The sequence below is a fragment of the Pelmatolapia mariae genome, linkage group LG9 (assembly GCF_036321145.2).
Source record: "Pelmatolapia mariae isolate MD_Pm_ZW linkage group LG9, Pm_UMD_F_2, whole genome shotgun sequence".
Classification (NCBI taxonomy): domain Eukaryota; kingdom Metazoa; phylum Chordata; class Actinopteri; order Cichliformes; family Cichlidae; genus Pelmatolapia; species Pelmatolapia mariae.
Genome location: NC_086235.1, coordinates 20,785,089 through 20,798,501, shown reverse-complemented (window position 1 = coordinate 20,798,501; position 13,413 = coordinate 20,785,089). Strand labels below are relative to the sequence as shown.

Sequence of the window (13,413 nt, the reverse complement as noted above, 5' to 3'; positions counted from 1 at the left end):
TATGTCATGATCAGGGGATTCAGTGATTCTGTGTGTGCTGCACTCTGGTGGACAGTTGCAGCTAGTGCAACTTATTTACTCAAAGTCCCTCAAGCCTTGCTAGAAAGTGCCCAGATCACTTTTGTGGAATTGTAGTTTCTTTTTGGTTGTAATGCTTTGACAGTTGGTTTTTTTGTTTGTTTTTTTGTTGTTTTTTTTAAAGGGTGTGGGTTACCGAGATGTTTTACTGAGCTGCATTATTCGAGAGTTCCTGTTATTGTGTTGTCCCCCGCATCTGTGACAGAAAGATAAATACACGCCATGCCAGTGTTGTGAAACGGACACTAAGAAGTTTATTCTTTTGTGGTTCTTCCAGTTCTTTTGTTCAAGATCAGGTCCACAGCATGCCCTTGTGTTTGAGTGTGTGTGGAGAAATGAAACAGAAATTGTATAGAGAGTCCAGCTGTGTATGAATGCAGCTTCAGGCTGCAAAGAGTTGGCTCAGTACAGCTGTTTACAGTAAGGAGGCAGAGAGGAGTTCAAACAGTTGGCATTAGCCTGACTGCTGCTTATATCTGCTCTACTGTTTTACTTTGGCAGGACAAAGTTTAAGTAGCCACATGTTTTCTGTATTTGTTGTTTTCTTAGTTCAGTGGGAGTAAAATTTTGGATTTAAAAGTAGAGAACTTGTAATAAACCTCCTGAAAGAACCACTCAGCAACAGCAAAGTAGAATGAGAATCTGGGAAGCTAAGTCAAAGTGAAGTCTGGCCTAGATTTGATGTAAAGTGCTCCTTTTTTTTTCTTTCTTCTAGTTATCCTGTTTTATAAACAAGGCCAATCCCACTGAAAGACATCTCGTGGAAGTTTGCTCTCGGTAGATGTGCATAATAATAATTTAGATTTGTGCATTTACAGGTGAATGAGTAAAGGGTTTCCTAATGGGAGCCTTAACAGCAAATTTAATTCACATTTTTTTCCGCTTGTCTATCTGTCCTCTAGTCATCGGAGCTGGATGACATCCTGAATGACCTACAGAACGCTCAGCCACAGCTCTTCTGTGAGCCGCGGCCTGTTTCGTTGCCCAGTCCCATGGACAAACAGAACATCATCAATGACATCCTGCAGATGTCTGAGAGCAGTCCTGTCATGGCTGCACAACCGCAACACCGGGGCCTCGGACCCGGCATGGGACCCACTAGTGAGTCCCTTTCTTTGTTTGAAAAACAGAAAAAAAGTGCACTAACCACATTGTATATTCATAAAATACTCCAATGAGCGTGTGGCCTAGCTGCATTTATTCCTGTCTTCAGATTTTGGCGGTGTTCGACCAGGCCAGCCAGGAAGGGGTTTGTCTGTTAGAAGTGTGTCTCTGGACGTGAATATGTCCCCCCAGCAGCCGTCATTACAGTACCCCATAAGGACCACAAGCCCATACACTGTTATGCAGCAACAACAGCAGCAAGGCATGGTGGGGAACCATGGCATGATGGGTAACCAGGCTGCTATGGTCAATGCAGGTAGGTGTGATGGTTATGATTTGCAGAAGCTTGTATTTGTCTGAGTGTGTGTGATACTGCCTTCACACCTCAGTATATCCTAAAAAAAATGAATTAAATTAATGTTTAAATGCTTGTTTATGCGCAGATTGCTAGATGAAAATATTCAGTCTGTAAGAGTGGCTTATCTTGCTTGTTACTGTGCAGGTATTTAGCTACCAGAAGCTTTCTGTTTTAGTTTTGTAGTCTAATGATAAATCACATTTGAGCAGGCTTTAGCTGCATGAAGGAAACCCTGAGCCATCGTGCTCAGAGGCTAAATCTTGAGATCATTGTTTCTCAGATTACATAGTGCTGAATGTGTTTCCTCAGTTTAGATTGACTGTCGGTAATGAATCTCTTTTCAGTTTTTGACAGGTTTTTGTGAAGTGAGATTTCCACCTTTCAGTCTCACAACAGCCAAACAAGTAGAGACAGAAATGTATTTTTCTTCTCCTAGATAACTGTGGTAACACTTAGAGCTGCTCCTGAGTTCTGAGGAAGGACTTCTTTCCTCTTGTGTGTCTCGCTCACCCTTTAACGTATCATGCCATGGCACTGTGACTCACTTCCTGTGACAGGAAACAATCACCCACACTGGCACAAAGTTCTCTGACTGCTACTCCCACATATTAGTCTTTCCTCCTTATGTAGCATCATGGGGGCAGCGGGCATCTTGTGAAATCTGTCCTGAGATTTTTCTCATTGGCTCTTATCTTCGTGTGTGTGTGTGTGTGTGTGTGTGTGTGTGTGTGTGTGTGTGTTCCCCCAGCACTGATGGCTCCAAGTGCTCCACGGCCAGGCATGCAGCAGCAGGAGGGCTGGGTAGGCCCAGCCTCTGCACCTCCTATAGGAGCGCCGGGCCCTGGCCATCAAAATGCCATACAGGGCAGGACAGGACCCAGTGGTACTCCCATGAGGCCCAACAGCCAACCAGGGCCCCGACAGATGATGCAGTCTCCAATTATGCCTAATGGTAAGAGCACTGTGTACCAAAAAATACATATTACAGTGTTTTAAACGCAGAAAGAACCACACTGCCGGTTTTCAGACTGAGCAATGCAATAAAGCTATTTTCCAGCCCCTAAGAGTGTAACAGATTCTCCAGCATGTCAGTATAGAAACCCAGAACAAAATTACTTGTACTTTGTGGAAATTAGATCTGAGTTGTCAGGTGTGATCCATCTAAAACTCCTTAGCAGATATCAACTTGTCATACTTGTAAAAGCTGCCATCTAGTGGTTAACCACAGTGCAGCACATGGCGTTAACTCAGATCTGCTACCCTGCATGTTCCTTTATTTTAAAGAGTATTCACTCTTGATTCAAGTTTTCAGCTTCCTCATCATGACCCATAACTACTTCACTGTCTAATATATATCTTTTTTTCTTCCCTATTTAGCCCAATCAGATATAGACATTGGAATGGTTGGTGACCATTTCTCACAGCAACAGGCTCCACCCAACCAGACGGCCCCCTGGCCAGACAGCATGATGCCAATTGATCAGACAGCTTTTGTAAACCAGAGCAGGTAAGCTCATTACCAACATAGCTCAGTGGCATAATTTTACACAGTTAACATTTTTATTCTCATGAGACTTCTATATTTTTTAATAGTTTAACTGTTGGTCTAAATGTTTGCTGTGGCATATACAAGACAATGTTTTTAAAATATTTGTTTGTGTCTCCTCTTCACTCAGGGCTCCACCCCAGGATGATCTGCTGTGCAATACAGGGCTCAGCTCAAGTGATGGCAGCGCAGTGGACGAGGGGGCTCTGATGTCTCAGCTGTACACTGCACTAAAAGACTTTGATGGCCTGGAGGAGCTCGATCGTGCTCTGGGGATCCCTGCTCTGGTAGAACAGGTGGGATTTCCATCCTGCCAAACCTACATTATAACATTCTTGGTTTTTAAGTGATATTTTATTATTTTTGTTTGCGGTGCTGCATTTTTTAAAAATAATATATTGCTGCCTGTTTCAGAGCCAATCACTGGAGCCAGACCAGTTCCCCCAGGAACCCTCGGTGATGTTGGATCAGAAGCCCCCCATGTACACCCAGCAGTTCGGTCCCCCAGCATCACACATGGCACCGAGAGGCTACCCTGGTGGCCCCATGCAAGAGCCAGGCTTCCACCCGATGCCTGGCCAGATGGGTCCACGGCCAGGTTTCCAAATGATGCGAATGCCGGCCCGGCCAGGACTCAGGCCTACTGGAGTCGTCCCCAACCAGCCCAACACACTACGACTGCAGCTCCAGCACCGGCTTCAGTCACAGCAGGTACACATGAATCTAGACTGTCCTGACACTGCTGGAAGTACTCTTGCTCACTGATTCTTGACTCTACTATAACCTCACTCTTTAGGATCGAACACACGGACAGGAATTGTGTTTTTATCCTTGAGGGTGACATTTTAGCAGCTTCGATGACAAAACAGGAACTTTTAAATCTACCTGCCACACATTAGGCTTCCAGTGGACTTTAGCCTAATTCTAATGTAAAACTATAGATTATGTTATTTTCAAATCCCGATTAACAGTGTCTTCATAAAAATTAGAGTATTTAAGGGTTTTAACCCTCCAGGGTCAAGGGTATAATTGGCCATTTTTTCCTACTTTTAATTTACTTTATACTTAATTTTAAAAGTATAAAGTTGAAATGATTTTTTTTAACTATGAAAACCACAAATATGTTTAATGCATCATATTCATAACTTGAAATGCAAATATAAGTTGTTGTTTGCTAAATTTGTACACAAGCATGAAACCTTGGAGGTGTGTGACTCCTGTTGTCCACCTGGAGATAGCGTGTACATTTCAATCTGCCTTTGGTGGCTTTTTGGCCATTTCTGATATTCAGTAGTGGCTTCATTGACACACAATGCGTGGCCTCGTTGTTTTGACACACACAAACAAAAACATGACTACACTACACACTAACTGTAGAATCCAAACATGCTAAATGTCTCGAAACTTGCTATTTATATCGCTCTCTTTCGCCATTACTCTCACAGGTTTCTCCTTTTCCTCAGCAACCAAATACCACATGTTGCTATAGAAGTTTGTGATTGGTTGATGTGATGTATTTTTTCACCAATAGGAAAGGAGGTGTCTTGCTTTTGTTTTGTGTTAGTGCTTTGAGGGCTTTCCTTGAAAATCCTGTTTGGTTGTTTGTTTTTTTGTTTTTTTAGACACACGGCATCTCCGTCAGCTACAGAGGGTTAAAAAGTCTATATTTCCCTCTGTAACAACCATTTTCTTCTGTTTTTTCTTCCAGCAGAATCGCCAACCAATGATGACTCAGATGAGCGGTGTGTCAAATGTGAACCTACCTCTTAGAACTAATGCTCCAAACCAGGTATATGCCCACTGTCATTACATGAGCCGCCTGCACAGACATGTTGTGACTGTAGGTAGGGTTCTTCTCTTTAATAGCTTGCAGTAAATTAAAGGCTTTGATGTCAGTGTTGTGTAGACTTGCTTTTTTAGATAATGTTAGCGGGTTTTTTGGTTTTGTTTTGTTTTTTTATATTCAAACCACCTCTCTTACTTGAAGGGAACCATCAATGCTCAGATGTTGGCACAACGTCAGCGGGAGCTGCTGAGTAATCACCTGAGACAGAGGCAGCAGCAGCAGCAGGTGCAACAGGCCCAGCAGGTCCAGCAGCAAAGGAGCATGGCCATGAGGGCTCAGGGCCTCAACCTGCCTCCCAACATGGCCACCGGAGGCATGAGTAACCCTCGGAATCCCCAGGCCAACCCCCAGCAGCTCCCCTACCCGCCCAGCTACGGTACCAGTACAGGCCTGGCCTCGTCACCTCCCCCTACCAGCTCCTTCCCCTCTCCTCTCTCCCCCAGCCTGCCCTCTCTTACCCCCAACCTCCACCTGCATGGCACTTCCTCCTCTTCCTCCACTCCCTCCTCCTCACAGATGATGATGGGAAACACAAACATGATGGGCGGACAGTACGGGGCCGTACTCAGCCCCCAAATGCAGCACAGTGCCTTTCAGTTTCCCAACTCAGGTACTGCTCCACCACCCCAGCCAACCACACACCTCACCCTACAACCTGTGTTCGTGTGTGTATGTGTGTGTTGATGTGACCACCTGAGCTGCTTCATGTGCTTTTCGGTAGCTGCTATCATGCAATTTATAGCTTTATATACTGATGACTATAATAATCAGCTTCCATTGCATCATGCAAATCATACTTAATATTCTCCTCTTTAAAACGGAATAACTTGTGAGTAGTTGTCTGTAAGTGTGGCCATATGTCTTTATTATTTTGTGCGCTGTCCAAAAGGGTGACCTGGCTATTCACTCTTGCTCCACCAGGGGACACTAGAAGCACAATAAAGCATTATTTCATGATCCACACTGATGCCAAACTCTAAATATTGTGATCAGTAAGGACATGAATCATCTCTGGTACCTGTCAGTCTAACAGCTTGACATGCAGCCTGGGTATGATCTATATAATTTGGTAATCTGGTTTGTTAGAGAACTTTTTATTTATGGCTTATGGGTGCCTGTAGAGCAATAGTTTGGTCTCTCTCTCCCCTTTCTCCCTCCTCACCTATCTCCCGATCCATTTTCTTCCTAGTTCTCTGCCTTCTATTTGTCACATGCATGAAGGATATATAAAATTTTTACTAATAATTCTAGAATGGGCTATTATCACGCGAGGTGTTCGTCAAACTGTTTTGTCTTTATGTGGCATGTTTGTGTCATTTGCATGGAGTCGACTACACTTCCTTACTCATTGGATTGGTTTATTAACGAGTCTCCGTGGGCTGAGTCGGGCTGACCTCTTTTGATCCACAGGTATGAGCCAACAGGCAGATGGAACATTTGGAGGTCCCGGCACACCACAGAGCCCTCTGCTTTCACCCCGCATGGCCCACACACAGTCCCCGATGATGCAGCAGGGCCAGCAGAGTGCTGCTTTCCAGGGTTCCCCTGACATGAATGGATGGCCGCAGGGTAATATGGGAGTCAACAGGTAAGGATGGCTGATGCACCTCATTACAGCATCAGTTCATGTTGTCAACTCGAGTTCTATGAATATATGCGTAGCTATTTTTAGGAAGGGCTCGTGAGGAGATTCATGATTATCAACAGTATTGTTGATATCCATAGAGAGTATTGACATCCATTATCCATAGAGTTGTTTTTACCACATGTTAAAGATGAAAAACTTGCCAGATTTCTCTGGCTGACCAACCAGGTCACACCCCAAAGTGAGTGTTGTCATGTACTTTTCTTTCTGCATTCATACTATTGATTTTGTGTTTACTTACACAACTTCTCTCTTCTCCGCAGTATGTTCTCGCAGCAGCAGGCATCGCCGCAGTTCAGCCAGCAGAATAACAGCAACATGTACAACGGCAATGGCATGAACCTTAACAACGCGTCACTGGCCTCCAACATGGCAACCAGCAGCATGGGCCAGATGGCCGGACAAATGAGTGTCACGTCCATGGCCTCGGGTCCCTCACCTGGCTTGCCCTCCATGGGGCAAGAACAGGTAAATACTTTCAGGCCAGTCCAGATACATTGGTTCTTTAAATGAGACAACATTAGGAAGCTTTTTTATTTTTTCTCATTGGTGAGAGCAAAAATGGTGAAACTTGAGTGGTTTAGGAAATACCCACTGGGGTTTCTCATCCTTTCACAGTCGGGCATCATTAGGCTTGGCCTGACTGAATTAGAGGTGTTCAGGGGCTCCTGTAATATCCTCAGGGTATCTCTTTACAGTAGTACTCCGTAGAAATCAGTTCCAGGTTAACAGAATGGACCCCACAAAGTTTTACACAGTAATCAGGGGACCAAGAAATACTAAAAGGCTTTTCACTCCACTCTTGGCTTCTACTATCAGTGTTTGTCTTATCATACGACCCCGAGTGTTTGGGTACACTTACTGAACCAGCAGGCTAGTGAATAATTTAGTTGTTTACGTAACTCTTCTTGCTGTAGTTCTGCTGCATAACTTGAACTTAGAGGTCAGTGATGTAATTAGCAATGTGCACTTCCAAGCCGGAGCGTTGAGACTGTAGACGGCTAAAGACTGGTATGCCGATCAAAGACCGGTCTCTGTCAGCTGTGGACTCACGAGCTGGTTGACTTAACATGGAGAGCTTGACTCCTTAAGGCCTCAGATCTGTCAGATCGCCACAGCCTTTACACATTCAGGAGAGTGACCCTATGTCATTAGGAGAGGTGAAGTCATACTTGCATGTAGATAAGCTACTTCTCCCACTCACTAAATGTGAAAATGTTTTCACTTTGGCAGCACTTAGTTGCTGGTGTTTATCATTGTTTTAATGTCGTCCAAGTTAATCCTTCTTCCTTTGTCTCACTGGTATTGTTAGCTTGGTATATGGAAAGCACTGTTGTTGTCCGCGATGCTTTTAAGCCAATAAAGGGCCATGAATATTTAACCAAGGGGCTGCCATTCGATGTCTGCACTTGAGACTGTTGTAACACACCAGTATACGTGTCACTTGATTTATCTCCCTTGCAGGATTATAGAAAAATATTGGCACTTAGATTATTTCAATTATTTACTGTTTGCCCATTAGTGCGGGCATCTGTGATTTACCGACTTGTTTTTGAGCCGACGATGCACTCCGCTCTGCAAACAAGTTTAGGTTCTGCAAGTTCAAGTTAACCAGTCAGATGTGCTGCTGTTGAATTGCGGATTCAGTAACTGCCTTTCTAGTTGGGACTTACAGTGTGCCGTTTCTCTGCAGAAATACTGTTGACCCCCATGGAGCTACTCACCTGGACCTCAGTGATCAACCTGGCTCAAGAAGCGCGTCGGCCCTTTAATTATTTAAAAAAACAAAAGAGAGAAAGAAAGAAAACACGTAATCAACCGACTGCCCCTTGAACCAGCCAGGCCGTGCCCTGACCCCTGACCCCTCGCACCTCCCCAGCTCAAGTTTGCCGTCTGTCCAACTGGACCCCACTCAGACACTGGCTGGGGAAGGATCGCGGATATCTGTCCCAACAAGCCTAATCCTCCTGGAGGGAGAGCCTCGTGACGAGCCAGTCAATCTGCCTGTCCACCTGCATTCACCGTAGTGTGACTTACTGTAGGCCTCCTGGTGGGGTACACTGACTTAAGGGGGCAGCAGTGGGTGGATTTTGTTCAGATGAATGTATTCCTCTCAGTGGACAGCGGCCATTTACAATCTCATCTCGAAAGATCACATACACTGATTTCTTCTCTTCTCCACCCCCTCCCCCAACTTCTGGATCATTGGAGACATTTCCACATAGTTCCGAATGGCAGCAAATACTCCCAAGTTATGTTCACACTTATGGATGGAGCTCAGACACTTAGCCGATTTTGCCTTTTTGCTGTTCTTTATTTTATTGTTTTTGTTATTATAATTATTATTGTTGTTGTTGTTGTTGTTTTTTAGATTTTTCCTATTTGTTTGTTTCTGTTTGTATTTTTCTTGTGAAAATTTAAGATGTAGAGTGAAAATATGGTGTTTAAAAAAGAGAGTGACAGAGAGAAACTGAACGTGGGGGAAAAAAGAAAACACTGCAGAAGACTGGTTTGAATGGTGAATTCTAAGATTAGATTAATTAAAGAGGTTTATATAGTGTATTAAATTAAGTTTTATTTTCTGTATAGATTCATTTTAATTATTGTAGATTATTCTTTATCTTAGTAGCAAGAAGAAGAGTATTTCTAAAATTGTGAAAGAGGCACTTCTTTTTATAATTTTAACAGCAATGGTTGTATTCTTTCTGAGAAGATTCTTCTATTAACCTGAATGGTGGATTTTGCTTTGGTCATGTAGTTTCAGAAGATGTCAAAATCAAATATAGTTTGAAATGAATTACAGAGTTTGTACATACCAATAAGTAAAATCGTTTTCTTTCCTATTTATTTTATTCCTTGGGGCTTAACGTCTCCCAGCCTGGTCCCCAACTGCCTCCTGAAGCAGAGCAGTTTTTTGGGGGGATTTGTGTGTGTGTGTTTTTTGAGGAAGTGGAGGGAGTACCTTCACCTTCTTAAAGTTCTGGTACAGTGCAGACAGGGGTGCGGGCGGGAGGTAGGGAGGGTTGTAAATGGGTGTGCTGTGTATACAGTGTACAGATTATCGCTTGCTTCTCTGCCTTTAGCATAGAACACAACAAAAATAAATAAAAGAAGAAAAAAATCAATTCAACACAGCCATACAGTAAAAAAAAAAAAAAAAAGATAAAGTGTGCTTTCTATGTTGTCTGGAGTGGAAAAATGCTTCATACAAGCTGCTAGGTGCAAACTGTTCTGTGTGTTGTAAACAAGCAATAACAATTACTTGAGAATCTTTTGGTTGGTTTGTTTGTTTGTTTGTTTTTTTGGTTTGATTTTTTTTTTGTAATTTTTGTACAGTTTCCTGGGAAAAAAGGACACGTTTTTCCTCTGCGTTTGGATGCAGTATTAAACACAGTTTTTTATTGCAGTTTGTACCAAGAAAGTCTACATCCACAGACACACACACATACACAGCGCACACACACACAGCGTTCCTATTAGATTATGCAGCATAGGCTGAGATCTGGAGAGGGAGTTAGTTTGTGGTCCCCATATTGACACATGCCCTCTCTGCCTCCAGCCGTTCTTCTATAGCAGAGGTCAGAGTTAAGACTGCACGCTTCACAAGAGCTGCTCTGACAGACACTTAGCCATATTTTATGACCTCAGGCAGTTAGTTCACCTATAAAGTGTTCAGTAATGGCCTGCTTGTTCTTGTGCCCCACCAGACGGGGGGGTTGGTTTGGCCTTCACAAGATCTAAAGCGAGTCATCTTCTCTAACCTCAGAAGATTTTCCTCAAAAAAAAAAAAAAAAAATTTTATATCGACTATTTTAACCCAGGACAGACTTTGAGCAAGCCAAATAATCTTCACATTTCAATTGGATTTCTGAATTCTACTCATTTTCTTTTTATTTATTTATTTTTTCTAAGTAACCATTTGATGGTTACCATGGTTTGGCCCACAGGAAAAACAAGAAATTTATGATGATGTCACTCAACAGGGTCTGATGTAAATGTTACATCATAAAACAGGAAGAGAATCACTCTGAATGTATTGTCCATAAAGGCCTAAGGATGTGACTGATGGTGCATTGAGGTGTGGACAACATGTTGTGCGGTTACACCGTGCTCTTCTCAGTGTTTCTGAAGTTATCCATTGTTGCTTCTTTTTCCTTTTTTTTCCACTTTTAATTTCTGTATGCAATTTGAAGTTGTAGCAATTCAACTGTGGAACAAAGGAAGCCTGCATTAATGCTTTGGTTGTTCTGCAGGTGCTTTTTTTTGTTGTTCTTGTTGTTGTCGTAGACCTACAGGAGATCCCACCTTTTTGATAGATGCTGTTTTGATTGTACAAGGAAAAAAATAAAAGATACGGCCGTGCAGAATCAGCCTTTTGAGCCATTTTAAAAAAAGGAATCACAGCCCTTTGCAAAATTTCCAAAGATTGTCAAGATTTTAAAAAGACTTAAAGCCATGTTGGTAGCAGTGCATTTTTTTTTTATAGCACTTATAATGAGGACAGGAGCAAATAAATGATTTTTGCCCCTCACAGATATCCAGGCTTTGGACCCATGAATCAAAAATATTTTTTTCCTCTGTAACTTATGGTTTTGAAGAACTTTAAATGCCCTTTTGTATTGTCTGCCAATTTCTTAGAGCTAAGATGCAACCTTGAAATGCTAAAAACCCTAGCATAATGCCTTAGATTTTGTCCGTTCTTGTACATTACACCGCTGTCTGTATAAATTTGTATAATGACTTGTGTACAATATTGAATGGGTGCATCATTGTTCAACTCTTCTCAGCTGCTGGGAACTTGGTCACGGTTCTCCTTTGCTCTCTGTTCCGTGTTGGGTCATCTCCTCGCCCTCCGCTCACTGTTTGTATGGACAAAGGTGATGATACATAGGGATACCGAAGCAATATGTAATATACTCTATGGACTTTCTGAAGAAAGCTTACTGTTGTGTTTTACCCTCCTCCCCCCGAGATCTTTTTTCTGCATTGTTCACGAGTCACACTGTATACCCGCATCGATCATTGTACCCCTAGTGTGTGTGAGCGTTTTATGCAAAGTTAGATATACAAGAGAAGTTAAAACCACAGTTATGCAAGTTGTGAACTAATATGGCTTCGCTGATGCTATTTGCCTTGTAAATAAAGAATTCTGTTATTGCATTATTTAATCGAGCTACTCTTATTTCATTTCCCAGCGCACGAAGATTTGTGTTCAGGTTTTGTTTTTTTAACTGAAACATAACAAAGTTATTAGCTGGCTACTTAGTGACCTCTTTATTTAGTTTTTCATTGACATAACAAAGTTGAACAAATATATTTCAGTATATGATAAGCTATTGTAAATGTTATATAATTGGTAGACTTTTTTTTATTAATATAAAAGATCACAAGTCATCGAATCGCCAAAAGTTTCGAATGAAATTTTTCATTCGCCAGTAAAAACTGAGCTTTTTAAATGGTTTTATGAAGGTGTAGGCCTCTTATGTTTGTTTTTCTTTTCCCAAAAAACACAAGAAGCTCCGCTGATCTAGAGCACAAGAAAATTACCTGTTTAAAATTAGCAATAAAAACCTTTTATAAAAAAGCAAACAACTTTACATTTGCACTTTACTGAAGTATTGATGGGGATTGGTTTAAGGTTTTTTTTCTGTATTCAATGAAGGTCGGAGCAGTGATCTAATAAATGCCTGGTCATTTCCCCGCTATTTTTTTTTTTAATCTCTTCTTTATTTCTAGCGTCTAAGTGTTAAGCACGATAATACACTCCACGCCTCGTGAGCAAATTGAAATCTTAGGCTCATTCTCATAATCGGCCTCACTTTGGCAAAGAGAGCCGACTCCGAAGTGCAAAGAACACGGGGGTGGGTTGGCCCTGAGAAAATCTATTCCTATGGGGTGGGTGGCATTGAAATGCATGAGGTTGAGCTGACTCCCGGCCAATAGGAGTAAGGAGATGGCTGTATACGGCATAGGTGCCCTCAGATGACCACAGAGCAGCACATCCTCTCTTAAGTTTCGGCTGCTCCCGGCAGAATCTGAACGTTTGTCTGCAGTGTTTGATTTTAGAGCACGGGAGGTTGTTCAAACTCTGGCCTGTGGGCATGACGGAGACATCGCCCGCGTGAAGCTCCTCTAATTTTTTTCAGAAGGTAAGCTTCTTTATTAAAGTTCACAAAGATGTTTGTAGCGGTCCGCTTTAATTTCACTCATTTCACATGATTCCTAATTTGTTTGTACCTTTAAAAAAAAGTAATTTTTAAAGCCCCCCCAGCGGGCATTACGCACTCCTATCACGACCCTATTTCCCTTCATACAGCGGGCTGATTGTAAAAGTCATTAAAAGCTTCATTAATGTTGACCTCTGCTCTGGCCAGCGGTTCTTTAATTAGTGTCATGACCCTGATTTGTCTCTCTATTTACTGGCTGACTGGTAAACTGTTCCTAAAAAGCACACCACCACGCAGTGGGGTCATTTGAAAAGCCTCTGATGAACATTTGATGTGTGGCTTGTGTGTGACCCCTCAGCTGGAAATAATGCAAAATCGGCTGTCCGAGTTCACTGCGGATTGCTTTCCCCCTTTACTCGATATGTGTGCAGTATTTTCATTTGTCGCCGACAGTTTCATTGCTTTTCATTTTAAAAGAAAAACACTGCGAATCTGTTGTAGATTTCAATTTCTTAGCCATAATCATCTGCAGTTTGTATCAGTTCCATATTTAACCAGAGGGTTACCAAGCTTCTTAACACGTTTGGAAAAATCTTAAAATATTTGGAGGAAATGTTCATAACTGGAGAGCGAAGTAAAGTCTTACGTTCATTAAAATAATCAGTTCTG

At 42.3% G+C, this 13,413-nt stretch overlaps 1 protein-coding gene across 7 annotated transcripts in view; it reads left to right on the top strand.

The window, feature by feature from the left end:
* ncoa2 (nuclear receptor coactivator 2) overlaps positions 1-11,740 on the top strand; it is a 57,296-nt gene extending 45,556 nt beyond the window's left edge. For 3 of the 7 annotated variants that reach the window (XM_063483726.1, XM_063483723.1, XM_063483725.1), the window contains 11 exons: positions 981-1,179; positions 1,292-1,498; positions 2,289-2,492; positions 2,918-3,047; positions 3,217-3,382; positions 3,501-3,797; positions 4,795-4,875; positions 5,074-5,542; positions 6,343-6,520; positions 6,841-7,045; positions 8,271-11,740. In XM_063483726.1, coding sequence (XP_063339796.1) covers positions 981-1,179; positions 1,292-1,498; positions 2,289-2,492; positions 2,918-3,047; positions 3,217-3,382; positions 3,501-3,797; positions 4,795-4,875; positions 5,074-5,542; positions 6,343-6,520; positions 6,841-7,045; positions 8,271-8,282 — 2,148 coding nt within the window. In that variant the 3' untranslated portion in view covers positions 8,283-11,740. The remainder of the gene's footprint in view (positions 1-980; positions 1,180-1,291; positions 1,499-2,288; positions 2,493-2,917; positions 3,048-3,216; positions 3,383-3,500; positions 3,798-4,794; positions 4,876-5,073; positions 5,543-6,342; positions 6,521-6,840; positions 7,046-8,270) is intronic. The other 4 variants (XM_063483727.1, XM_063483730.1, XM_063483729.1 and 1 more) reach the window with 4 other exon arrangements.
* Positions 11,741-13,413: the final 1,673 nt, after the last annotated feature.